The sequence below is a fragment of the Numenius arquata genome, chromosome 3 (assembly GCF_964106895.1).
Source record: "Numenius arquata chromosome 3, bNumArq3.hap1.1, whole genome shotgun sequence".
In the NCBI taxonomy this organism is placed as follows: Eukaryota; Metazoa; Chordata; class Aves; order Charadriiformes; family Scolopacidae; genus Numenius; species Numenius arquata.
Window position 1 is genome coordinate 63,978,918 of NC_133578.1, and position 24,074 is coordinate 64,002,991.

General features: G+C 37.6%; 1 protein-coding gene across 1 annotated transcript in view; it reads left to right on the forward strand.

Moving 5' to 3' along the window:
- COL14A1 (collagen type XIV alpha 1 chain) overlaps positions 1-24,074 on the forward strand; it is a 120,474-nt gene that overhangs the window by 55,555 nt on the left and 40,845 nt on the right. Inside the window, exons 16-30 of the mRNA XM_074145978.1 lie at positions 928-1,015; positions 2,605-2,676; positions 3,455-3,597; positions 7,333-7,462; positions 8,492-8,614; positions 10,019-10,168; positions 10,825-10,941; positions 12,801-12,947; positions 15,301-15,375; positions 16,776-16,915; positions 18,153-18,276; positions 19,435-19,578; positions 21,567-21,731; positions 23,411-23,449; positions 23,666-23,804. Coding sequence (XP_074002079.1) covers positions 928-1,015; positions 2,605-2,676; positions 3,455-3,597; positions 7,333-7,462; positions 8,492-8,614; positions 10,019-10,168; positions 10,825-10,941; positions 12,801-12,947; positions 15,301-15,375; positions 16,776-16,915; positions 18,153-18,276; positions 19,435-19,578; positions 21,567-21,731; positions 23,411-23,449; positions 23,666-23,804 — 1,796 coding nt within the window. The remainder of the gene's footprint in view (positions 1-927; positions 1,016-2,604; positions 2,677-3,454; positions 3,598-7,332; positions 7,463-8,491; positions 8,615-10,018; positions 10,169-10,824; positions 10,942-12,800; positions 12,948-15,300; positions 15,376-16,775; positions 16,916-18,152; positions 18,277-19,434; positions 19,579-21,566; positions 21,732-23,410; positions 23,450-23,665; positions 23,805-24,074) is intronic.

Genomic DNA, 24,074 nt, shown 5'->3' on the forward strand with positions numbered 1-24,074 from the left:
TATCTATTGCTTGACTGCCATTTTTAGTCTTACTTTGACTCTGTTTATACAGTGGCCAACTTTAAAAACTTGCTGGTGTTATCCCAGAGAAAGGTTGTTTTATTGTAGTATCTGTGTGCGTAACCTAAAAACTATTCCCAAAACCAGTCAACCCCTTTCACCAGAATTACTGCTCAGGCCCCTTGCATTCTGCTTTACAGTCCCTTTAACTCCAACTCCTGCCCATCTGTTGATCCCTTCCAATAAAATAAATGAAACACACAAAAATCTGAAGTGAAACCTTCTGCTTACAGTTAGAAATGCACATACATGAATTTTCTGCTGCTGTCCTAGGTAGAAATAAGGAAAATTACTATTTAAAATACCGCACCATATAGCAAACTTCTCATCAGCACATCTCCCCTAATCCCCAAGTCTGCAGCATATGTTCTTTCAAGTCACATTCAAATGTGTGGAACTATAGCTCAGATTATAATTCTGGTATAGAAACAGCATTTGTAAGGCTATGGAGATGCTGAATATATTTGTCATAACAGTGGTGGTGGCTGTAGAAATACGAATGAACTGTTCTACCACGTTATTTTGCTTTCATGGATTAATATCTTGAATTTTAGTGATTTCAAATGAAATTAATATGGTCAGCTTTAGCAATTAATTAGTTGTGGGTGAAAGTATAAGACTACACATTAGAATAATCAAGCCAGCCATAAAATAATAAATAAATATTAAGTACTCTTAACAGTGTTTTTTCCAGATGTACTCTGTGGTACTTTTTGTTTCAACATAGCTAATAAATTCTTTGGGCAGATTTGAGTGCAATTTCATTTATTTTAAAGGAGAATACATTTTCCTTCTTTCATTTCAGTCAATTCCTATAAATTTATCAAATGCAGAACTGATATTCTTTAATCTTGCTGTGTTTCTTAGGTTGTCATAAATGGAGACGCAGACAGTCATGTTATTGAGGGTTTGTTGCCCAACACAGAATATGAAGTTTCTTTGTTCATATTCTGCTGTTTGAGGATCAAACCTAAATAACATGTGCTGTCTTGAGCTACATTTAAGACAAACTCTTGATTGTAATTTTTAGAAATGTTTAAGGGATTTAATTTTAACGCATATATCATATTTAAAATATAGTCCATCTTTGGGTAGCTATAATATTGAAGAATGTGGTGGTTTAGCACCAGGGCTTTGCTGACTGTATTTTTTGCTTTTCTTATTTAATACTCTGTGGTAGATGGCACTGAGTCAAAATGATGGTTTGGTTCCTTATCTTGAGCTGTGATATTAATAAGCTTTGGATCTGGGTAGATACTCTTCCATCCTACATTTCAATATTTAGTCTTTGACCAAGGTTCCTTATGAGAAGATATATTGGATTTTGTGGGGAGGGAATAAATGTTCTAAAGTAAATAATTTATAAGAATTTAATTTCAGATCTTTGGCATTTACAATATACCCTTTTCTTTCTTGTTTATGTAATTTGTACTCACTAGAGGTGAATTCAGTCTTGGCTGAAATAGTGGTCCAAAAAGCTTACACAGGCATCCTGTGTCATTAACATGGAAGTAACAAAGATAAAACTTGAAAATTACATACAGTATATTTTATAGTTAATAATCAAAACAGTGGCCAGCATTTCAGGTTGATTGCTCTCTTTTCACAGATAGGGACTTGGTTAAATAAACAACTCTAGTTTTCATGGTAAATTCAAAAGTTTATTTCAAATTTAGGAATTTAATTGCAGACTTGATCTTGAACCTTCTGTTAAGACAAGAAGTCCTTACCTGTCCAGCTGATGCTGGTATTGCTCAGTGGTGCTGAGTGTACTTTCTGGTTTTGACTTGGACAGAATTTCACTGAATTTTTAGAGTTGGAAGGGACCATAAAGATCATCTAGTCCAACTCCCCTGCTGAAGCAGGATTGCCCAGAGCATGTCAGAGCATGTTACTCAGGACTGCATCCAGGCGGGTCTTGAAAATCTCCAGAGAAGGGGACTCCACAACCTCCCTGGGCAGCCTGTTCCAGGGCTCTGTCACCCTCACCGTAAAGAAGTTTCTTCTCATATTTGAGTGGAACCTCCTATGTTCCAGCTTGTGCCCGTTGCCCCTCGTCCTCTCACTGGCAACCACTGAAAAGAGTCTGGCTCCATCCTCCTTCAACCCACCCTTTAGATACTTATAAGCATTGATAAGGTCTCCCCTCAGCCTTCTCCAGGCTAAAGAGTCCCAGCTCTCTCAGCCTTGAAGCATCTTTAAAAAGCCCTCAATTCAATTAATCTGACAACCTTAACAAATGGTCAAAGTGGAAGTCATTACGCATAGTCATTCCCACAGAAATGTGGGAAACTATATGCATTCTTATTTAATTGTACAGTTTATAATTATGTCTTCTCTGTAGATCTGAGTGCTAATCCTGCGAATATGCGTGCCTAAAGTAAACAAATGAATAGTTCCCTTGTAGTCTCTGAAATGCCTGAAGGTGTGGGATGCTTGTAGGTGTGAGCACACAGTTTCATTGTCACAGTTAGAAACACAAGAGAAATACCGTGACTACTTCTGTCTTGTTGAATTGTTAGTGAGCCGAGTATTGTTTTTCAGTTGCAGAAACAACCACGCTACCGACCACTGTGACTACTACCAGTACCACAACTTCTAAGCCCACCACAGCAGGTAAACAGAACAAATGTCAACAGTTTGAATGTTGACATGCAAAGAGCTAAGGCTCCCCACCAGCGGACCCAGATGTAGGAGCAGAGAGCTGTGGTGTTACTGAGGAGCTGGTAACCCTAGTTCCTGATGGTCGGTGCAGTCAGCCCACTGCCATGGCACATCTCGTGGAGGGATGTGTCCCAGGCAGGGGACATCACTGGTGAAAAGTGCTACCGTGCTCCTGCACCACTTTCCTGCATATGGCCAGTGTGTGCATGAGGAGCCAACCCGTAACACAGCGTAGGGACTTTGAATGATACCAGCGATATTACATACAAATACAGAGACTAATTTGGAAAATTCAGCTCTCTTTTCTCTTTCCCTTTATAAATATGAGCTTGGAAACTCTTCAGAATTTTGTTTAGTTTTGAGAGTTCTGTTTGTTTTCCCTGGAATTAAAGACTGACTTTTAAGTAACAACGGGTCTGGATTATTTCTCTTCTGTAGCATTCTAGCTGCAGTGGAGCTTTGATTATTCTAAAGCTCCATAAGCTGAGTAATATAAACAAAGATGATGGGGCAGTATATGCTAACGGCAGTATAGGATAACTATATTAGATGGTTAAAGTTTTCATGTTATTAAGCCCAAGGATGACTGAGCTGTATGGGGTTGTCCCACGATGGATCTGCAGAGCCACTATGATTTCAGCAGAGCTTGCAGCTACTTGGTGATAATTAGCACAATTTTAAATCTAAAAATCTAGTTGAGAAAATATTAATGAAATCTTTTTGGCTTTAGTTTTTCGAACAGGAATCAGAAACCTTGTTATAGATGATGAAACAACCTCAAGTCTGAGGGTGATGTGGGACATTTCAGATTACAGTGTTCAGCAGTTCAGAGTGACCTATCTCACTGCGAAAGGTGACCGTGCTGAGGAAGCGGTAAGAATGGTCTGTATGGGTTTTGTGAATGGCTTCATGAGCTTGAAAAGTTTGTTTAATAATTAGTAAGGCATGGACTCTCCTTATATGACGTTCCTGTTGCATTCAATAACAGATCCATGTTTGGTATTACTGTGAGATTGAACTTCAAAGTTTTAATTGTGTAGTACCTGCCGTACTGCAGGCAAACATGAGATCAAGGCCTGGTCACACAGATGTTTAAAGAAGTCATAGTTAAAAGACTAGCCGCCTGTCCTCTTTCTTGTATTTTTAAAATTTGTCTAAGTTTTGGGGGATGGGTTTTTGTTTGGTGTTTTTTTTTTTTTTTTGTGATTTTTTTACTCCTCGGCCTTTTTCTATCCTGAGATTGTGTTTTAACAACTCTTAACTGTTTGTACAGGACAATCTTAAATAATGGGGTTTTTTCTTCAGCAATTTTGCTCCTTCCCTAAAAGTCTCATTTTATGCTAAATTCAAATGCAGAGTTTTCACACTGCTCATTAACCTGAACATGTCACAATAAGGACAGCTCTTTTTAATCTAAGTGCCTAAGAATATTTGTTATTTTTCTAATACCATGTGATGATCAAAATCAAAATTGTTTTATACAAAAAAAGTTTCTGGTCATGAAGATTTTGAAAAATATTTGCAAAAATGAAGAGTACTACATGTACTCTTTTGTGTGTATAACAAATCATAATAAAAAAGAAGTCCTAGCTGTATTATTTTAAGATTTCACGATTTTTGAGATAATTTCAGAGTTCTGTGAGGCCAAGTGTGCTTTTTTTTTTCTTTAAACAATTGCAGAAATCTTATATTGCAGTGCTTGGTTTCCACAAAAACTGTTAGAAAATTTTGACATTGCTTTGTGTAGATACATTTAAGATATCAAATTGTGTAGTTCTGGGTTATTTTCTTAGTAATTAGCTCAGAATGCAAAAATATTCCCTGTGTCATTCTCCTTCTGTCTGTCATGTGACTCACTTCCATTCATAGAACAGTTATATCAAAAATATGGGATATTCTTTTTGATGTCTAGCAGATGACATTTTTAGCCCTAAATCAGACTATATCAATAAAAAATATTAAAAGGTGTTAACTGAATATTGTTTTTCTAGAAAAATATGAATCAGTCATTTTTCAGTTTGGTTTCATTCATCTTTTATGAGCCCTGAGTAGAAAACTATTTTTTAGCCTTTTCTTTCAATATAATCTGAAAATGAACTTGCAACGTCGTGGTTTCCTTTTGGACTGGAAAACATGCTTTATCAGTTTATCTCGACTATGTGATAGTATAACATATAATACAGTGACAAACTTGCACAGCATAACAGCACAAATTGTACTGTTCTTCTGACAATAACCCAGAGGTTCTGAAATTCAGATCCCAGATTTACTCTTCAGCTCTGGGAAAATTAATCAAATTTAGTTGGATGATATAAATGTAGTTCTGTTTTAGTATTCAACAGCTATTATTTCATAAGGAAATTAAAACTGTAGGAAAGGTATTCAGATTCTGGCTATCAGAAGAATATTAGATTTAACTCAAAAGCTCATTAAAGAAAATTATAAAATTGTAAGATTAGGTAGGTATCTTGGCTCTAATTCTGCAAACTATTTGATTTTAAGTACACTCTCAAGTCTTGTTATCGTTGGTCACAATTCAGCAAACAGATTAACCACATATTTCATCTTTGAAATTAATCACATGCATAAATACTTCACTGAATACAGAAAGATGTAAGATTATACTCAGGCACATTTTAAATGGAAGAAACGTATTTTATCAAGCTTCAAGCGCCTGAGAGGTGCAACACAGATGTCAATAAAACGACACAGGCATTCAATTTTTAGAGGAGCTTTTATATGTTTAAGTACATTTCTTAAGCAGAACCCAAAAGTTTTGTGGAATTTGGGCTTAAATATACTATAGCGTGACAGTGGATGCTTAAAGTTTTTGGCTCTGATTTCAGTGATATAAATTTCAGTTACTCCTCCCTTTCCATAAAAATATTAATAAGCTTTTTAATCCCTGATGCAATTGGCTGAAAATCAGGGACTAGAAAATGTAATAGAATACTTTTCACTACATAAAGGGTCAGCCCTAAACTGTATTTATGTTGTTGGGTGTGCTGTACATACTGGAAAGATATTTTTTTTTTTTTTTTATTCCTTAAAGCCAAGAATGTTTCTCACTGCTGAAAACTGTATTGTTCTGTAGAAGAACTCTGATGTGCACATGTGGAAAAGAAAGAGTTCTCAATGCTTGCGTCTCCTCTCCTAAAAAACAAAAAAAGTTGTTTTTTCTCTTTTCAGAAACTTAGTTTGTATGTATTGAGTATGTGTGTGGAAGAGTTTAGCATGGGAATCTTCCATACAATGTCTCTAGATGGTTTTGTCCAGTTTTGATCAATGAATGAAGTACTTTTTTGACAAGTCTCAACACCTGGGTGTACTAGATTAATTTCCTTCTGTGTATTGCTTGCCAAAATTAGAAGTAGTTTGAATGTATCCTGGAGCGTTAAAACTGGTAAGAGCTTTCTCTTCTGAGTTTATGCTTCAGAAAATTTTGCTCTGCCATCATCACATGCATCAGTCTTCTTTGAAACAACAAAACACTTTTAGGCTCCGTTTCTGCTTTTTTACCTTGAGTTTAAAGGCCTTATAGGTCTCTCAACTGCTTGCCAAATATGTGAGGTTCTGGCTCAGGTGATAGATTCGCACAATCTGTTGCTTCCAACAGTGTCACTTCAGAGTTCAGGTTTGGAAACAGAATTGGTTTCTCTTTTTTACCATGTCCCCTCTATGTATGAGATAGCTCCCATTCAGTCTTTGGAGGCTCTCTCAGATTAAAATTTTACTGACAAGTTAAAAGATTGCAAGGCTTTACTTGGACACCTCTGCCACCTCTGCCACCACTATTGTGATACTAGTTTTTGTTCTGCTAAAATATAGTAATCTATTGAAGAGTTTCAGAAATAGCTGCTTATGGGGAAACCTTGTACTGTATTAAAAGGAGCAGTGCTTATTTGAGCGGTTTGAAATGTTTACTCTAGCACACCCAAAACTGCCTGGAAGGATTTCTACAGCTTCTCTACTTCTACTGGGTTACCTGGCTGGACTTCTGCTGTAGAGTCTTCCATGTTTCACGACACTCTGGGATCCTCTGCTATTTGTGGGATGTACTGCTACTCCTCTCCTAAATAGCTACCTTCATTTCCTTGTCTCCAGACTAGATGCAGATGGGACAAACATGTTTTATTCTTGCTTGCTCAGTTCATACTTCCCAGTCTCCTGAATTCATTTTCCTTCCTCAAAGGGAAGGAGGATTTTCTGTTCCCAAAGAATATCAACCTTTAATAATTGACATAGCTTTGGGCGATCATATCCGCGACAAGAATAAATACAATAAGATGATTTATTTTGTCTGTACAGTAAAATTGTTTAAGTTCTAACCATCCATATAGTACCAGTGGTTTATGAAACTGTCGTGGCTCGTAGATTTAATATAAAACAGATTATCCCATAGGTGCATTCTCCTTTTTATTTGACTCAGGTATAACTAGTAGCTCTGTTAAAAGGGGGGATAATTTGTTTTGTTTTACCATAAAGATTCAGAAATATTTAAAAATGCAAGCTATACAGTGGAACGTGGTGTCAGATGTCATGTAAGATATAAGAAGGTTTTGGCCACAGTCATTAAGCTTGATTGTCTCTGGTTCTTTGACCATCAAGGTAATGGTGCCGGGGAGGCAAAATACTCTTCTGCTTCAGCCTCTGATGTCTGACACAGAATACAAAGTTACCATCACTCCCATCTACCCTGATGGGGAAGGAGTCAGTGTCTCAGCTCCTGGCAAAACTTGTAAGTACGAACTTTCTGCTTGGCTTTGGCCAGGATATGCATAAAGAAAGGCTTACTCTTTTGGCCCCTTTTCCTTGGCTTTAGTAATATATTTTAGTATAAATGTGGGCTTATTTTGCATGACTTACATGACTCAAGCTTTATATTAATCTCAGTTCATTGATTTATAAACAATGGGTTGCTTCTAATTGACAGGTTGTATTTTATATTCAGATACTGTGAGCTTGCAGAAACTTGTTGAGTAATAAAGCTGGTAAGCCCTTGATAGATATCCCACCAAGGACAAACCAACTAATGCAGAAAATAAAGTAAACAAAGCCTGCTGGAATAGTATCAAACCAACCATTGTGCTGTTAGATTTTCTTTTGTGTGAGATCATTACTTCCTAAAGGTCATTAGAAATGCTGCTGAACTTTCATAAAAGTGATTGCATTATCGCTAGAGTTCTGACCAAGTACCAAAAGATTACTCAGCTGTAGCTTAAGTTGCCTCTCTACTGTATATTGGTAAAAAAATCATCTCATTGTGCACTGCCAGTCATGATAGTATAATTTTATGGAATTATTCTCCTAATTTACATAATTTCTGCCTAAATTAAAGTGCTATTTTGGCAGACACTTAAATCACTTGTAAATCATTCCTTTGATTCCATTTGAGTGTGTTGTTTGCAAGAGCACGATTTATACATTAAAAACTTTAGTGCACTTGGATTGAAAGAAACAAGATAAATAAAAGGTAATTATCTCTGAATTGTTTTATGTTTTAATAAAATCTAGGGACAAAGTTGGGAATTAATTTGAAAATTCATTGTTTGCTGAACGAAGTTTCTAATTAGTCCGTGGTATAACTTTCTCAAATATATCAACATTAATCCACTGATGTAATGTCAAGGATGAATTTCATCCTGGCAATTTTACCTGTAAATGTGAGAGTGCTGGGTATCGCGCTATTTACATGTGCGTGTCTTAAGTTTTATGCATGTGCTTGTATGAGATAAACTTGTAAAAGCTCGGTTTGGTTTCTTTTTAGTACCCCTGTCTGCTCCTAGGAATTTACGTGTGTCAGATGAATGGTACAACAGATTACGCATCAGTTGGGATGCCCCGCCATCACCCACAATGGGTTACAGAATTGTCTATAAACCTATCAACAGTGAGTTTTTAAACTGATTATTTTTTTGTCATTTGTTTTTGACTGTTCGATGTCTTGATATCATCATTTGCTGAATTTTGTACTTAAAACTAACAGTTGCAGTTACAGCCCTGAAAGGGTTATAAACTTAGGTGTCTTGGGTTTTGAATATGGAAGTTTCATAGTCACAGAGTGATGCAGGTTGGAAGGGATCTCTGGAGATCATCTGGTCCAACTTCCTGATCGAAACAGGGCCAGCTTGGAACAGGTTTCACTGGACCTTGTCCAGTAGAGTTTGTAATATCTCCAAGGATGGAGATTTCAAAACTTCTCTAAGCATCTGTTCCAGTTTTTGACTACCCTCGCCATGAAACTCTTTATCTTAATTTCTAATCAAAATTTTCTCTTGCCATCTTCCCGTTTGCCTCAAAAGAGATTCTGTCTCCATCCCCTCCCATTAGGCAGGTATAGGCAGCAGTGAGATTCCCCTTTAGACATACCATCTTAAGGCTGATCAAACCCAGTTCTTTCAGTCTGACCTTTTATGTCATTTTACCATGACTCTTTCTATTTATTTCAGAGACTACCTTTGCTCTCTTCCTGTTCCTCTCTTCTGTGTTTTGCTGTCCTTCAAATTCCTTCCCCTTTACAATGCAAACAAAGCTTTAGTTGACTTTTACTCCCACCTTACACCTCCCCCAAAAAACTTCCCATTTTATTCATTGCCTGTTTTGTGTGTGCTGCATCCCTTGCCCACCTGCACATTGCAACTAGACAAGGCAACCAAGCTCCTTCACATTTCTTGAGAAAAACACCGTCCTCTGTTGAGAGCGAAACACAAATATGTGACCATTAAGGGGCTAAAATACTGTCCAAAGACAATACTGTTGCCTGTTTTCTGAAGTGTATCCAGAACAACCAAAAGAGATGACAAAGGAGCTGTTTGCAGTTCTGATTTGGGAAAGTTTTATTCTATTCTATTTTCATTATCATTTTTGCATAGCGTTAAATGATGCTGTTGTGTAAGAACCCCTTAGGGACTGTATTGCTGGCTGGCATCTGCTGTCGTGTCCCCCCCCCCATTGGTCCTGGCACACCATCAAACGGAGTAGATCTTCAGCTGCCTATTTAGGGCAGTAGTAAGTCATTGAAGCAGAACAAAAGCGTCTTAACAGATGCCAGTGTCTAACCCTGCCCTAATGAATCCCACTGCTGAGTTTCCCAAGTGTGTTGTGGCTACTATCCGTGCAAGGACTGAGCAGAATTTGGTTTTGTGTATGGTAAAAGAAAAAAACCAACAGGCAAAAAAAATAGCAGTAACTTTAGGAGCACATGTATTTTTGGATGTGTCTTAATATTTGTTTTAACTACCTGCTAATTCAATGGATGAGCAATTGATTTTCTAATTTATTTCATTTTTTGCAGTTCCTGGTCCTGCATTGGAGACCTTTGTAGGGGATGATATTAATACCATTCTCGTTCTAAATCTCTTCAGTGGAACGGAGTACAGTGTTAAAGTATTTGCTTCATACTCAACAGGCTTCAGTGATGCCCTAACAGGCGTAGCCAAAACCTGTAAGAATGATTTCATGCTGTTCAGATCTCTGCAGGCTGTTTTTTGCTATAACTATGGCTCTGTGCAGCTCCCTGAATAAATTTTCCCATGGAAGACTTTCTCAGTTTTGTACAAATTGTTTTCCTTTTTCTTTTTTTTTTTTTTTTTTTTAAATCAGACTGTATCAGCCTTTAAAATAATCTGCTGGATGTTAGCAAGACGGGGTTCATAAAGCAGATGTTATTATTTATTAGCCAAACATATTTGCATAGTAGATACAAGTTTCCGTCATGGAAAGTCTATTTATTCTTTTTCTAGCTCTCTCTATATAAATTGATTTAGTCTTTATATGTCTAAGCATCTATTTTAAATTAGATTTTGACAGAAATATTGCTGTTATAATTATATTTTTCTACTTATTTGTAGTAACTGAATGTTTAGCAGTGCTCATTACTTAGTCTTATCTAAATTGACTTAAGTTCCAAACTTTTGGTCTAAAGATTCTCTTTTATTTTCCTTCCTGTTTTGGATTTTCTTGACATCATTAAGTTAAGCAACTTTTGAAATTATTTGTTAGAAATTAATTGAAACAAGTGTTTCACTAGAATTCTTTTGTCATTTTTTCTTGTAAGTCTTATTAGAGGAGTAAATCTAATTTTTTGGTATATAATTTCAGTGTACCTGGGTGTGACAAATTTGGATTCCTACCAAGTCCGCATGACTAGCCTCTGTGCTCAGTGGCAGCTTCACAGACATGCCACTGCGTACAGGGTCGTTATAGAATCGCTTGTGGGTAAGTTACTAAATCATTACATATGGACCTACAGCCTAACCCCACAAACTGAATTGTGTAAATTATGAAATGGTATGCAGCTGGAGCTGCAGACTGGCTCCTGAAATACTGGAAATGACGGATGGAAGAAAGTTGTGTGTACATTGAAAGTTTCCGGAGTAGAAGTAGCATTCCTGTCCCTTTATATCAAATAGATGTTGATGGCTTGTCCTTTTTATGGGAGGGAGTTTGGTCTATCAGTAGAAGATAGGAGATTACCTGAGTTTTTCACTGGTGTGAGGGACAGAAGATGGATAAAGGGAGAACTGAGTACGTCTGAAACTGTAGATAAACTGTCAGTGATAGCTCTGTAGGATTGGGATGGATATGAGAGGGAGGGTAGAAGGGTAGGGAAAGTTCTGATTCAATCCAGACCATGCTCAGAGACAGAACAGGGTCCAGTTTTGTCTGTTCTCATTCAGTTGATCATTAATTATAGCTTGCAGTAATGTTACTCACCTGGATAAGCATGAGGTATTTTTATGTGGCAACACATGATGCTTTTAGCACTGACTGTGTAGAAAATGAATTACGGTCTCTTCTGTCTCACTGATTCTCAGGTGTAGCCAGAAGAGGTTATGGAGAAGTTACTATTTGTGCAGAATAATTCTCTTATCCCCAGTAGACATCAATGATCTTTTGAATGGTGACAAATTAGAAGCTTGGATAACCTGAGAGAAGTGTAGTTAATAACATTTAATGGGATCTATCAAAGGTGTAATGAAAAATAATACTTATTTTGTTGCAAAAAAATAATGACCTCTCTGTGGAATGGCAAATGGGTGATGATATGGTTTATTTGAAGGCCTGGAATACAGACAAGCTGTTCAGAAAGCAGAGTTCTTGGCTGGCACAAGACAGCACAGATTTCTTTCTCATCTGGGAGCTGGCCAACATTCTGCTTTCATCATATAGAATTGCCAGAATTTTTAACTGAGCCAAAAGAGCCTAAATGTGAGCAGAGTGAGCTGAAGTGTGAACAATTGCTTCTTTTTAACATTTATCATGAAGAGTTTTGATTGTCAGATTGGATGTGTGTGACATTCAGGCAGTGATCAATTATTTTTATGTGAGGGTAACACCTTCTGATAAGCATCAGATGTCTTTTCCCTGGCAGTGGATGTGTGTTTGGCATTTTTTGTATATACTCTGTAGAATGTGAGATCAGTTGCTTGTATTTCACTCCTTTCTGCTACAGATTATGAATTGTGATGAAGATTTTCTTTTTATTATTAAAATATACCTTATGCTATTTCCAGCATCCAGGCTTTTTCCATTGTCAACATGTTTTCCTATTCGGAATTTAGTAGGATTAATTTTGGAACCCTGTAAATACCGTTCCTTAACCAACTTGTTAAGTAGTTACCAGTGGAAGCTGGAATACAATATCTAATTCAGTCTCTCTTGCAATTACTAAGCACGTTACAGACTCTGAGAACCAGTGGCATAGACAAAGGATGCCGTAGAATTACATAATGCAACAATTCCTCATTAGATAATTTAGGACCAGATCCAAAGCCCATTGATGCCAGTGTTAGTGGTTTTTATTAACTTCAGTACATGGGACGGAATTAATCTTTTTTCCTGCAGATGTCTGACACATCCCTCAGCTTCTACTTAATATGAAGGATGAAATGTTAGAGAGACCTCTGTACAGAGGTGAATTTCCAGAAATAAGACAGCATGTAGTTTATTAATATATGTCAACCACTTGCCCTTCATCTGCTGTCATGTCCCCTTCTTGTTTCAGACTTAAATTACATTATTCAATAAACAGTAAAAGTAAGTATGTTTTAATGGTTTCTTTTTTATGATTCCAGATGGGAAGAAGCGAGAGGTAAATCTTGGTGGAGGGACGCCTAGACATTGTTTCTTTGAGCTGATGCCTGGAACTGAATATAAGATCAGTGTTCATGCACAGCTTCAGGAGATAGAGGGCCCTGCTGTAAGCATCATGGAGACAACATGTGAGTAAAATAGATCAGAATTCAGCCAGCAGCGATAATGCTTGATTGCTTCTTGTGTTTTGCCCTTTTCCCACAGATGTGCTAGTCCTATGCAGTTTCTTTTAGCTGAGTTTTTAAATATTCAGCTACATTGTGACTTCTCCACAGAGGTGCAGGATTCTTACACCGCTGCTGTGTATGACTTGTGAAGTCACATTCACCAACTGTGTTGGACTTCGAATGAAACGGGGAGGATGGTTTAGCTTTCTTAATCAAAATCCCACTAGGGGGTACTCTGAAAATCCATGACTTTGTGGAGGAGAAAAAAAAAAATAATCCAGAAAAATGAAGCAAGCAGAGAGACAGAGAAAGTTTTGTATCCTGCAGCTGTTGTTGTTTAGTAAAATTTCACCAGTGTTTGAGTAATTTACAGTTAAATGGGACTTTGATACTCAATCTACTTACGTATTTTAAAACAAACAAACCAACCAACCAATCTTTTCAATTATTATTCTCAGTTACACAAGACAGGCAAAAACCCCCTCACAGCTGTTTATGAAGGCAAGGTTCTGCTCTCATGAGTTCAACACTCTGCAAAACAAAATACAGGATGAACAGAGTGAATATTTTAACATTGTCTTCTATTTTCCTTTGAGCTCATTTTCAGTCTCAGCGATACCCTTTCCTCATACTATATTCCTATACACCACAACGCTGTTACCTGTCTCTCAGGGTAGATAATGTTTATAATTTTTCTCTTCAAGTGAACCCTCCCACACTTATGGTTTCATAGAGGAAAAACTTGCACTGGTGCACGATTCCACTTGGTTGTCCAGGGCTCATTCTCAGAGCGGTCAGGAACAAGTTAAATTTCTCCTGCTTTTTGGAGGAATGCATTTGATGTGCTCTGCAGTTCGGGTAGTTAAAGACATCATGAGGAACACACCTTGGCCTACATGTCCCCTGCAGAAAAATGGTTTGTGGTGCAGACAAATTATTGTATCACCTCAGAAGAAAGCACTCTTCAGGGTGACCTGTACCCCTCTGGTACTTAGAGAGCAGCCTTTCAAGTCCCCTGATGCATTTGTGACGCTTTTGAAGTGGAAGCTCCTGGTCTGTCTGTGGCCATGGAGGTCCTGGGCATTAGTTTGCTGTAGTTGTTTCAGAGTCTCGGCCCTTTCTCTTGGTGAAGCCAATGGGAAAACCCACATCAGTTGCCGCAGGAGTCAACTTTGATGTGGACATGAGGTTTGTAAGAATCCTGTTTGCACTAATCTTTCCCAAAGACAGGTGCCTTTTCTGAAGTTGTAGTATCTAACTCTATCCATTGTCTGTAAACATAGTGTATATATTGTAGCAAATAGCAAGTATAGTCTTACTTGAAGGAATGACGTTACCTCACCTGTGGCTTCTTATGTTAACTGCATTGAAAAATATTGAAAAAAATGCCCTTGAATGAAAGCAGAAGCTTTTCCTCAGATACAGGTGTGGAAATCAATATATGTACATGTTATCTCTGACAATTCAGCCAAGACTGTAGTGAAAGGCACTAAATAGATCTCTTGCATTCAGCAAAAATGTCAATCAGTGATCATGTATTTAGTTAGGTTTCTGGGAGACTGTCATTCCAAAGCTTATTGTCAGGAGAAGGATGAGACAGGGTAACTCAGTTTTCAGAAACTCTGTATTAAAAACCATTTTTTTCCAGAAACTCTGAAACTTCTACTATCTTAGTAGAAGTTGCTGCAAAGTCCTGACAGGACACAAAGCCAGAGTCCTGTAGAGTTGTGGTAGGAACTGCATTTCTAGCTGGAAACATAACAAGGTCTTCCACCAAAATCAGGAATATCTTAATCAGAGCAGGCTGTGATCAGCTTTGGGCACAGGCAGTGTCTTGCTTTTGCCCTGTTTCTTGGTATTTTGGATTGCAGGACTAATACCTTTTCCTTCCAGGGTGGGTGGAGACCAGCTCTCTGTGACTAAGGACTGGTTGTGGTCAGAAAGGAAAAGGACACTGACCTTTTACAAAAGAGTTATGGATAATAGGTCAAGGATGGGGTTGCCACATGGTTTACTGCACTGGGGAAACCCCAAAAGGGGTAGTTACAGTAATAGTTCAGTTGTTTCATTGTATCATTCACACTGAAATGCAGACATTAATTGCTCTGCAATAGTACTATCCTTTTTCAGGTGGTCAGTAGAGGAGGACATTACATACACATACTCACCTACATTTCTCTCCAGTTGCATAACTAGTTGATTACAGATAATGAATTTTAAATGTGGAGATGAGTAGAAAATGTTGTGTTTTAATATAGATAAAATATACTGGGCCTTTAAGCATTTTTAAATATTTCTTTCTTTTGTTCTCCAGTACCATTTCCAACTCAACCACCAACAACACCTTCAACACCACCTCCACCACCTACAATCCCTCCTGCGAAAGAGGGTAAGTGCTGCATGTGGGGGTTTATAATAATTTTAAGGTGTCAATGCAATGTTTTTCTGCTTCTGACACTATTTTAGACTTGTGGGGATCAGATTTCAAAATGCATTTGCTGCAGTGACAGTGTTAAGGCAGCTGGTTTAAATTTAATGAGCCAAAAAATCTGACATCATTATTGTATTGTTGAAATTTGCAGAAAGGGGTGTTAATATGTGTAAGACTATCTTTTTCCAGAGCTCCTAAACCACACATATTTCGTAACTGAAGCAGATATCCTAGGGGTAATTAAACTTCTAAAACAGCATGATTTTTAAAAATATATCTACTTTAGGTAATGTTGGCCATGTTCAGTTTCTTCTCTCTTTAAATATAAGCTTCCTTATATTTATCATTTGAACACATAGTGTTTTGTAGAGAGTCTCATAAATATTTCTGTGAGCAGAGCATTATTGTTGAAGACTGAGGGTCAAATCAGTCAGCTTGAAGTCGGTAGACCAAACTAACACATAGTAATCGATAATTTAATCTGTAAGTAGAGAAAAAAAAAGACCTTGCATGTGTGTTTTAGAACGGTGTATAGCAGCAGATGGTTTGTTTTTTTTAATCCAAGGCGTGATCAAGAGAAAATGAGAAATACAGGTGCTTATCTGCCTGTCCCATTCTCTGGATTTAGATGAACATTCTTCTTCAAGATGAAATATGTTGAAAAACACAACTTCGCATTGAGACTGTTTCTGACCCCAAGGAATAGACATGGATTCTGTAGAGTATTGAAGGTTCCCAGTTTCCCTGAAAGAGTGAGCAAGTTGTGTGAGCAGGTGCACAGCTCTGAGGCCATTTTGCATAAGAACGAGATGAGATGAGATGAGATGAGATGAGATGAGATGAGATGAGATGAGATGAGATGAGATGAGATGAGATGGGGGAAACCTGCACTGCACCTAAATAGTGCAGTTAAGGGGGTGAGAATTAGGCACTACAGAGCTTAGGGTAACTTTCTGAATGGACCAATTTCCCACTGGGAACCTCCACAGTTGGGATTCTCTCATCGTGCTTACTGTGTCATGCCAGGAGTCTGGGATTGTATAAATTCATGTGCGAATTTACTTAACAACCTGAATAAACATAAAGATGGTTAGCCAGAATTTAAAGAGCCGTTATGGCTTTGAAGTGTATCCTGTGATAGGATCTGTCAGTGTGGACCATTCACCCCTTGCAGAGCTCAGCTGGTTCTACACCTGCACTGAAGTCAATGCCAGCAGCTCTGTTTGCTAAAGCATTATTAACTAACATTAAACGAGGGCTTTTCATGACAGTTGCATTTTCTTAAGTGATTTATGGGATTTCGTGAGGAGTTGAGGCATTGCTCTAATTCCAAAATACTTGCTTTTTTTTTTTCTCAGTGTGCAAAGCAGCCAAAGCTGACCTAGCGTTCCTGGTGGATGGGTCATGGAGTATTGGAGATGACAATTTCAATAAAATAATTAGCTTTCTCTATAGCACTGTTGGAGCTTTGGATAAGATTGGTCCTGATGGAACGCAGGTAATAACGTGAAGGGAGACAGAGGGCGCATGGACTTGACAGGGTATTGTAGACTAGTACCAGAAGCGAAATGAATCAAAAAGTAATTGACATCTTTTCACAGTTCTTTTGAAAATATAAACTGCTTTAGGACAGCATTTTTTCTCAATATCTTCTTTTATACACACCACATGGTGAAATTCATGATGTGAATTTTTCTGGCATGAAGATTAAGTATCATTTCGGTCTCCTCTAAATCATTCTAATGAGATTTAAGTTGTGTTAATATTTTTGATATTGGTATTCACTGTGGTGTTTATTTCTAAATAAGCTAAAAATGGCATTGATAAGAAAAATTAAAGGTTCATTTATTTAAAATCACATGCTCTACAAAATCTACAGTGCTTGAAATAAAATAGAGTATTTACAATGATTGTTCTATTTATGTATTTGTTTAAAGAGGTGCTTGAATCTGCTCCAGAAAAGATTATTGGCAAATATATTACTGTGTTACCTGTATAATATGCAATTTGGGATAGCATTGAAAATTATTCTTAACTTGTCCAAACCCTTAACAATGCTCAGTTTTTACTGTTTCTTGCAATATGGCTATTTTCCCAGAATATAGTCTATGATGCTTCAGAAACTTATGCAGAAGCTTAAGCTTATACATGTGAATTGCTCCTTTTAAATCAGGGACACTGCTTACAGAATATGAAGTTCAATATATGTTTTGTGAGTTGTAGGGGTTTCATGTGTACTATTGAAATACAGGCTCTGGATCATGTAGTGTCATATTTGGGAGAGAAAATATTTCAGAATATGTTGTTGCATCTTTCTATTACTTGCTTCAATATTTCTCCCTAACAAGTTGCTTATGTGCAGCTATTAATTCATGGTGACTGAATAAAGTCCCTGCAGTTCTGTGGATGAGTAACTGTACACGTGTGAGCAGCTGTAACTAGGATTTGTCTTTTGGGCTTGATTGAGAGTGCTCTTGCCAAAGTGGGTATTACTTTTCTCATCCTGTTTGCTACAAAATGAAACCAGAAAGTGTTAGGTGGTTGCCAAGGCTGCAGAGAGTAAAATTAAACTTTATTTAGTGAAAGCTTCTTAAAGAGGAGAAAAATTTCTGGCTACAATTCAAAGATGAAGCAAAGTTACAAGATAAATCCTTGTTTTAAATGAGCTGATTCTCTTACTTTTGCTTATATACTGGGTAGTGCTTTAGTAATGAACACATCTTCTATGTGCACAGGTGGCGATAATTCAGTTCAGCGATGATCCCAGGACAGAATTTAAATTGAATGCATATAAAACAAAAGAGACTCTTCTTGAAGCTATTCAACAAATAGCCTACAAAGGAGGAAATACAAAAACAGGTGAGAAAGATCATGATTAATATGCAGATTTTCTCCCTGTTACTCTCTGTGCAGAACTTCTTTCCCCTTTGCTAAGTGGTTTAATATATCAATGCAAACCCAGTGAGAACATGGTATCTCCACGCTGGAGGTGGAAGGTTTGGCTCTGAAGTTAGAAGATCTTTGTAATCTGGAGTTTACGCCCTTCACCACCTACTGCTGGGTATTCACTCCTCTGACCAGCAGTGAGGTCACGGATCAGGAAGGAAAGGAGATAAGCAGCCAAGCAGGAGTGAATGGCTCTGGGGATTGTCGAAGGTGGGATGGGGAATAAATGGGAAATCAGCTCAGCAAGTGAAAAAGTGGGAGGGGAGAGAAGTTGGGAGGGAGCTTGCAGAGCACGTAGGAAACAGTGGACAGAGTGGAGGGTCTGTTTGGGTATCAGCCAGGACAGTTAAGCTTCAGTGCTATGTTTAAGACTGGACTGGGAGAAGATGTCTGTTAACTGAATGTAGTTACATTTTAATTAATCCCTTAAGATAGCTCTCTGATGTGAGGAAATTAGACATGAGTGCTGAAAGAGTTAAAATCTGTTTTAGTTGGAAAGCGTATGTTTTATTATTCTCAGACTGCACAGAAATTTCTTGCAGCTGTTGCATTGCCTCCAATCTCAGTAGTATCAAAATAACACATTTTCCATTTACACAAGAAAATGCTACAATGGCACTTTCAGTTGTTACCTGGGCTGTGCCCTATGATCCAGTAAGGGAAGATTTTGTTACCTCTAACCTGCACCGAATACCTTTTCCCACGCGTGTCGTGTTTTTGAACTTCACCTTCTGGACTGAAGAAATGGCTGAAGCCATCAAATTTTAAAGGGTTAGGGTAAAAAATTTAGACTTTTCTAAATCTCTGTTTTAATAACTACAGAATGCACCAATTTACAGACTGCTGAGGACCCAACAGCTCTTACTGAAATCTATTTATAGCTAGGTGCTCAGCTTTCTTCAGTCTCGTGATAATTATTCAGGTCTTAAATCATAGCTCTGAGTGGACACATTTGAGGCAGAGTATGTGAAGATATCTCTTTTTATTGATGTCTAACATATGATATGAGAAGCCAGTAGAAATTTGATTTATGTCACAGAGAAGGTATGTTGTCAATTTTTTCTGTTTCAGGCAAAGCCATTAAACATGCAAGAGAAGTCTTGTTTACGGGAGAGGCGGGCATGAGGAGGGGCATTCCAAAGGTTTTGGTTGTCATTACTGATGGGCGATCACAGGACGATGTGAACAAAGTCTCCAGAGAAATGCAACTAGATGGTAAAATGTGTAGTTTTAAGACTATTCACATTTTCCTCTTTCTCATTAGTTATAATTACGTAAGTGTGGGCATGAGGTAAGGGTAGCTTTTGCTCCAGGAAGATTTCCAAGTTGAAAGAAAACAGACAGCAAACGCTAACAAACTCAGAATATCACTAGGATATGGTTAGATTCTGGATTTTTTTGGTAATTAATACTATTATTTTTCATTTTGGAAGCAGTGCTAAAATCATGGAAAGTCAATGGAATTGCTCCCATGACACAGAATTTAGGGGACGTGATCCTGAGAATCTGGACTGTCATCTATGAAGTGTAGTCTTGTGGTTACCAGCAAACTGAACTGTTTTGTTTTCTATACAAGAGGTCCTTTGAAAATTTCATATGTTCTTTTACTGGTTCTGATCTGCACTCATGTTACAGTAATTACCTTTAGGAATTATTTTGAACCACCAACTTCAGACGTTTAAGCAGCTGCAGAGTGTTTTGAGTCTAAGCCTAAGAACTGGGTTAGTTGTTGTAGAAATGTCTGATGCTGAGGTTTGTATCAAAACCCAAAGGGCACAGTGTGCCCACATGGAACAAAACTGAAGAATGGAAGAAAAAAGCTATCATCCTTTTAATGTGAGGAAATCTAAGATGAAATTACATTTGTGCTTTTCTATTTGCCTTTAGAGTTTGGCAGCTATGAAATTACCGGTGTATGTTACTGATACCTGGAAACCAAAGCAACCGTTGGGCTTGGCTGCCTGCTTGTCTTATTGCTAGATGCTGAGTGCAGTGCCTTCATAAATAAAATCATACCACGAAATAGTAGAGCATGCATAACTTGTTTTAAACAGCAATCAAGAAAACATCGTATTGTGATGAAATTAGAGTCAATGTCTAGGCTGAACAAAAAATGTTCAACTGTCAGCTAAGTCTTGCAGTTGCCTTATGAACTATTAGACCTCGAGAGGAGATGGCATATGCTGGGAGTTCACTTGCTGACAGGGATATGTCACCTTGGACAAATTACTTCCTCTCTCCCATTTCCTTCTGTGGGTGCTGTGTGCTTAGGCTGCAGAGAGATAGGTTGGAGCAGGTACTGACTTGCATCTGTGACAGAGACTGGCACGAAGAGCTGCTGATCCTGGATGAGACATGAAGATGTTGTTATAATATATTAAGTCAAAGTTTTGTCATGCTAAAAGCTCTGCAGAAGGTAATGAATGCCCATGGGCTTCATTCAAACAATATTGCTTGACTGGAGTAAATTTGGGACTGAGCCATGCAAGAACAGTATGTCCATTAACAATATTCAGCCTCATGTAGACAGGGTTTTTTTCTTTATCTTTTATGGAAAGGAAAATGTTCAAAAACTTTTAGCTAGTTTGTGGCTCCTCAAACATATAGGATACAATTCCCATTTCATTTAAATCTTTGAAGTCAGGCTCAGATTTCAAAATATATTCATGCAGAATATATAGAACTTATTCAACTAGTGGAGTTAACTTGCTGATGAAATGAGAATGTATTAATTTCAGTGTTCACGCGTGAGGCAGCAGTGGCTTGAAAACTCTGATTAATACATGGCACAGAATAAAATCTGTAAAAGAGCTACAGGAAATTAATTTCTGTACTTTGTATTTATGATATACTTGATACATGGATATTTTTGCGTGTAATACAGTATAGCATTAAATTAGAAAAGCATTTAAACATATGCTAAAACTTTAAACTACTGAGTAATCTTAGATGTCTTCAAGAAAACACTGAAGCACTAACTTCAACTGATGAAACATAAATAGCCAAAAGAAATATCTCACAGAGAATTTATTACCTTTATTTTAGATTATATGCATGCATTTTCCTGTGTTATAGGATAATAATAAAATTTCCACCTTTGTATTTAATCAGGAAAGGAGCCAGTGCAAATACAGTTGTGGTCATATTGCATTTGCACCCTCTAAATGATTAACTCACAAGAGTGTTCCTTTTTTGTTTTGCAGGTTTCAGCTTTTTTGCTATTGGAGTAGCTGATGCTGACTATTCAGAGTTAGTTAATATTGGCAGCAAACCCAGCGAAAGACATGTCTTCTTTGTGGATGACTTTGATGCCTTTACAAAGATTGAAGACGAGCTGATAACTTTTGTTTGTGAAACTGCATCAGCAAGTTAGCCATTTTGACTTTTGCTTGCTTCCGAAATAAGTGCTAAATACTAGGGTTATTTGTAACTATTGATTTTCTATTAAGAGGTATTCTTGAAAATGCACTTTTAAAACGTAATTTACTGCAGGTATTATAACTCTAATGTTATTTCCATAAGAGATTAAGGACACGAAGTTGTTGTGACATGAAAATAATCATAGAATCGGAGAATCATAGAATGGTTAGAGTTGGAAGGGACCCTAAAGATCACAGAGTTCCAACCCCCCCGCCATGGGCAGGGACACCTCCACTAGACCAGGTTGCTCAAAGCCCCATCCAGCTGTTTGCTATAAATCCAGAATAGATCCACTGGTTGTCAGAAAGAGATTTCAGATTTGAAACACTGTTAATAGTTTAGAATTTAATCATAAAAAGTTAATTATATTTTATAGACTACTGTAACCATCTATAGGAGTAGAGCTAGCTACATTCTTTATTATTCAAATCACATGATTAATGTATTAACAGAGAGCCAGTCGTTAATGTTTGTATTATCATAGAAAGCAGAAGATAAGCAGTAGAGCTTATCTTTTTATCTACTTAGAGAGTGGATAAGCATAGAAAGCAGTAGCCTAAGGAAAGGCAGAAAACATGCCCAAACTCTTTGAAATCTGAAAGTGCCACACTTCAGATTCTTTATGAAAATGAAGTGAAAGACATTCTGGAACAACACCTAATGGTTAGAGGTGAATCATTCACGTGCTTTTAGGTGTGTGCCTTCAGTATGTTTCCTTATATATAAGACAGGAATTAGGCAGTGTACAGCTGATGTGAATCATTTGTGATTGTAAGGAGTCCTTATGCGTAGGACTGTGAGTTATGGTGAGTTATCAGAGCTGCTGAACACAAATGCGTTGCTTGTGTCCCATCAGTTCTTTCATTTTGACCATAAACCCTGCTTTCAATGGTAGAGAGAACTTTAAATGTTGAAAATACTCAACAGTAGCATTTATTGGTCACTTGTGCTTGTATTCCAAAAGTAATCTCCGAAAAAGAGTATCCTGTTGCCATATTTGACAACCTGCATGTAGGCTCATTGATTTCCCGGGACACATTCCCTGGAAGAGATTAGTGTACTTTCTTCCCTGCCAGAAGAAAAATATAAACCAGATTTACAGCTATGTAAAATGTGTGCAAACATCTTAAGGACTGCATGCAATTCTGGCCTCTGTTGCTCATGAAAGCTATTGTGAGGTGTGAAACGGTACGGAAAATGCCAGCTAAAGTAATTGAGCCTGAGCTGGAGTTAGGCTGGAGAAGCTCACAAGTAGTGAACTAGGGAGCACTTGGTTAAAACCCAGTATAAGACATACTTTTTTACATGGCATACAGTTAATTTGTTGCCAGAAAAGGTTGTGAAGGCAGGTTTGTAGAAGGATTAGACAAATTCATAAACAACAGATCCATAGAAGGATATTATATGGAACACGCAGGGTGTACCCTTTAACATCTTTCCTACAACCCTTGTGGATCCTGAGGAGCATCAACTGAATGGAGTAGAAAGTGGCCAGGTTTGCATGCCCTCCCTAAACATCATCTTCTTTTGCTGCTGTTGGGGATAGAGTACTGGGCTGAGTGGATCATTGTTCTGACCCAGTGTGACACGTCTTGTATCCTTAAATATATCTTTCCTTCTTTTCCAGCCTGCCCATTGGTAGTTAAAGATGGCAACAATTTTGCAGGTACAGTATTTTTGTGTTCATTTTTTTCCTGATTCATAGAATAATTTTTATTACTTGATTTTCACAATATTAGGCTATAAATTTCCCTTTATGCTAACAGCTGTTAAACAGATGGTGATATGAAACTCTTTGATGCAACTGGCTTTGTCCTTTTTTTGTTTCCTGTAATGTGGTATTAATTTAAATTAATAGAATGTATATTTTGTTGCCTTCCAGGATTTAAAATGATGGAAATGTTTGGTTTGGTTGAAAAGGAGTTTTCAGCTGTGGAAGGGGTTTCAATGGAACCCGGTACATTTAATGTTTACCCATGTTACAGACTGCACAAGGATGCCCTGGTATCCCAGCCTACCAAGTATGTATTGACATGTAAATATTCATAAAGCGCATGAAGATAATTGTCCAGTGCAGCCAGTTATCCATTTCAGGGGCCAGTATTTTCACATCAGAAGAGCAAAGTGTATATCTGCATTATACTAATGAACAGGAAGAGTATTTGGCATCCTGAGTCCTCCATCCCCCTCAGGCAGTTGAGGCAAAAGTAGGTAAGCCCACTGGCTGTTTTGGGTTTCCCACAGGAGCCAGTTTAGCACCTAGCAATTTCATGCAGGTGTATTTCTGGGCA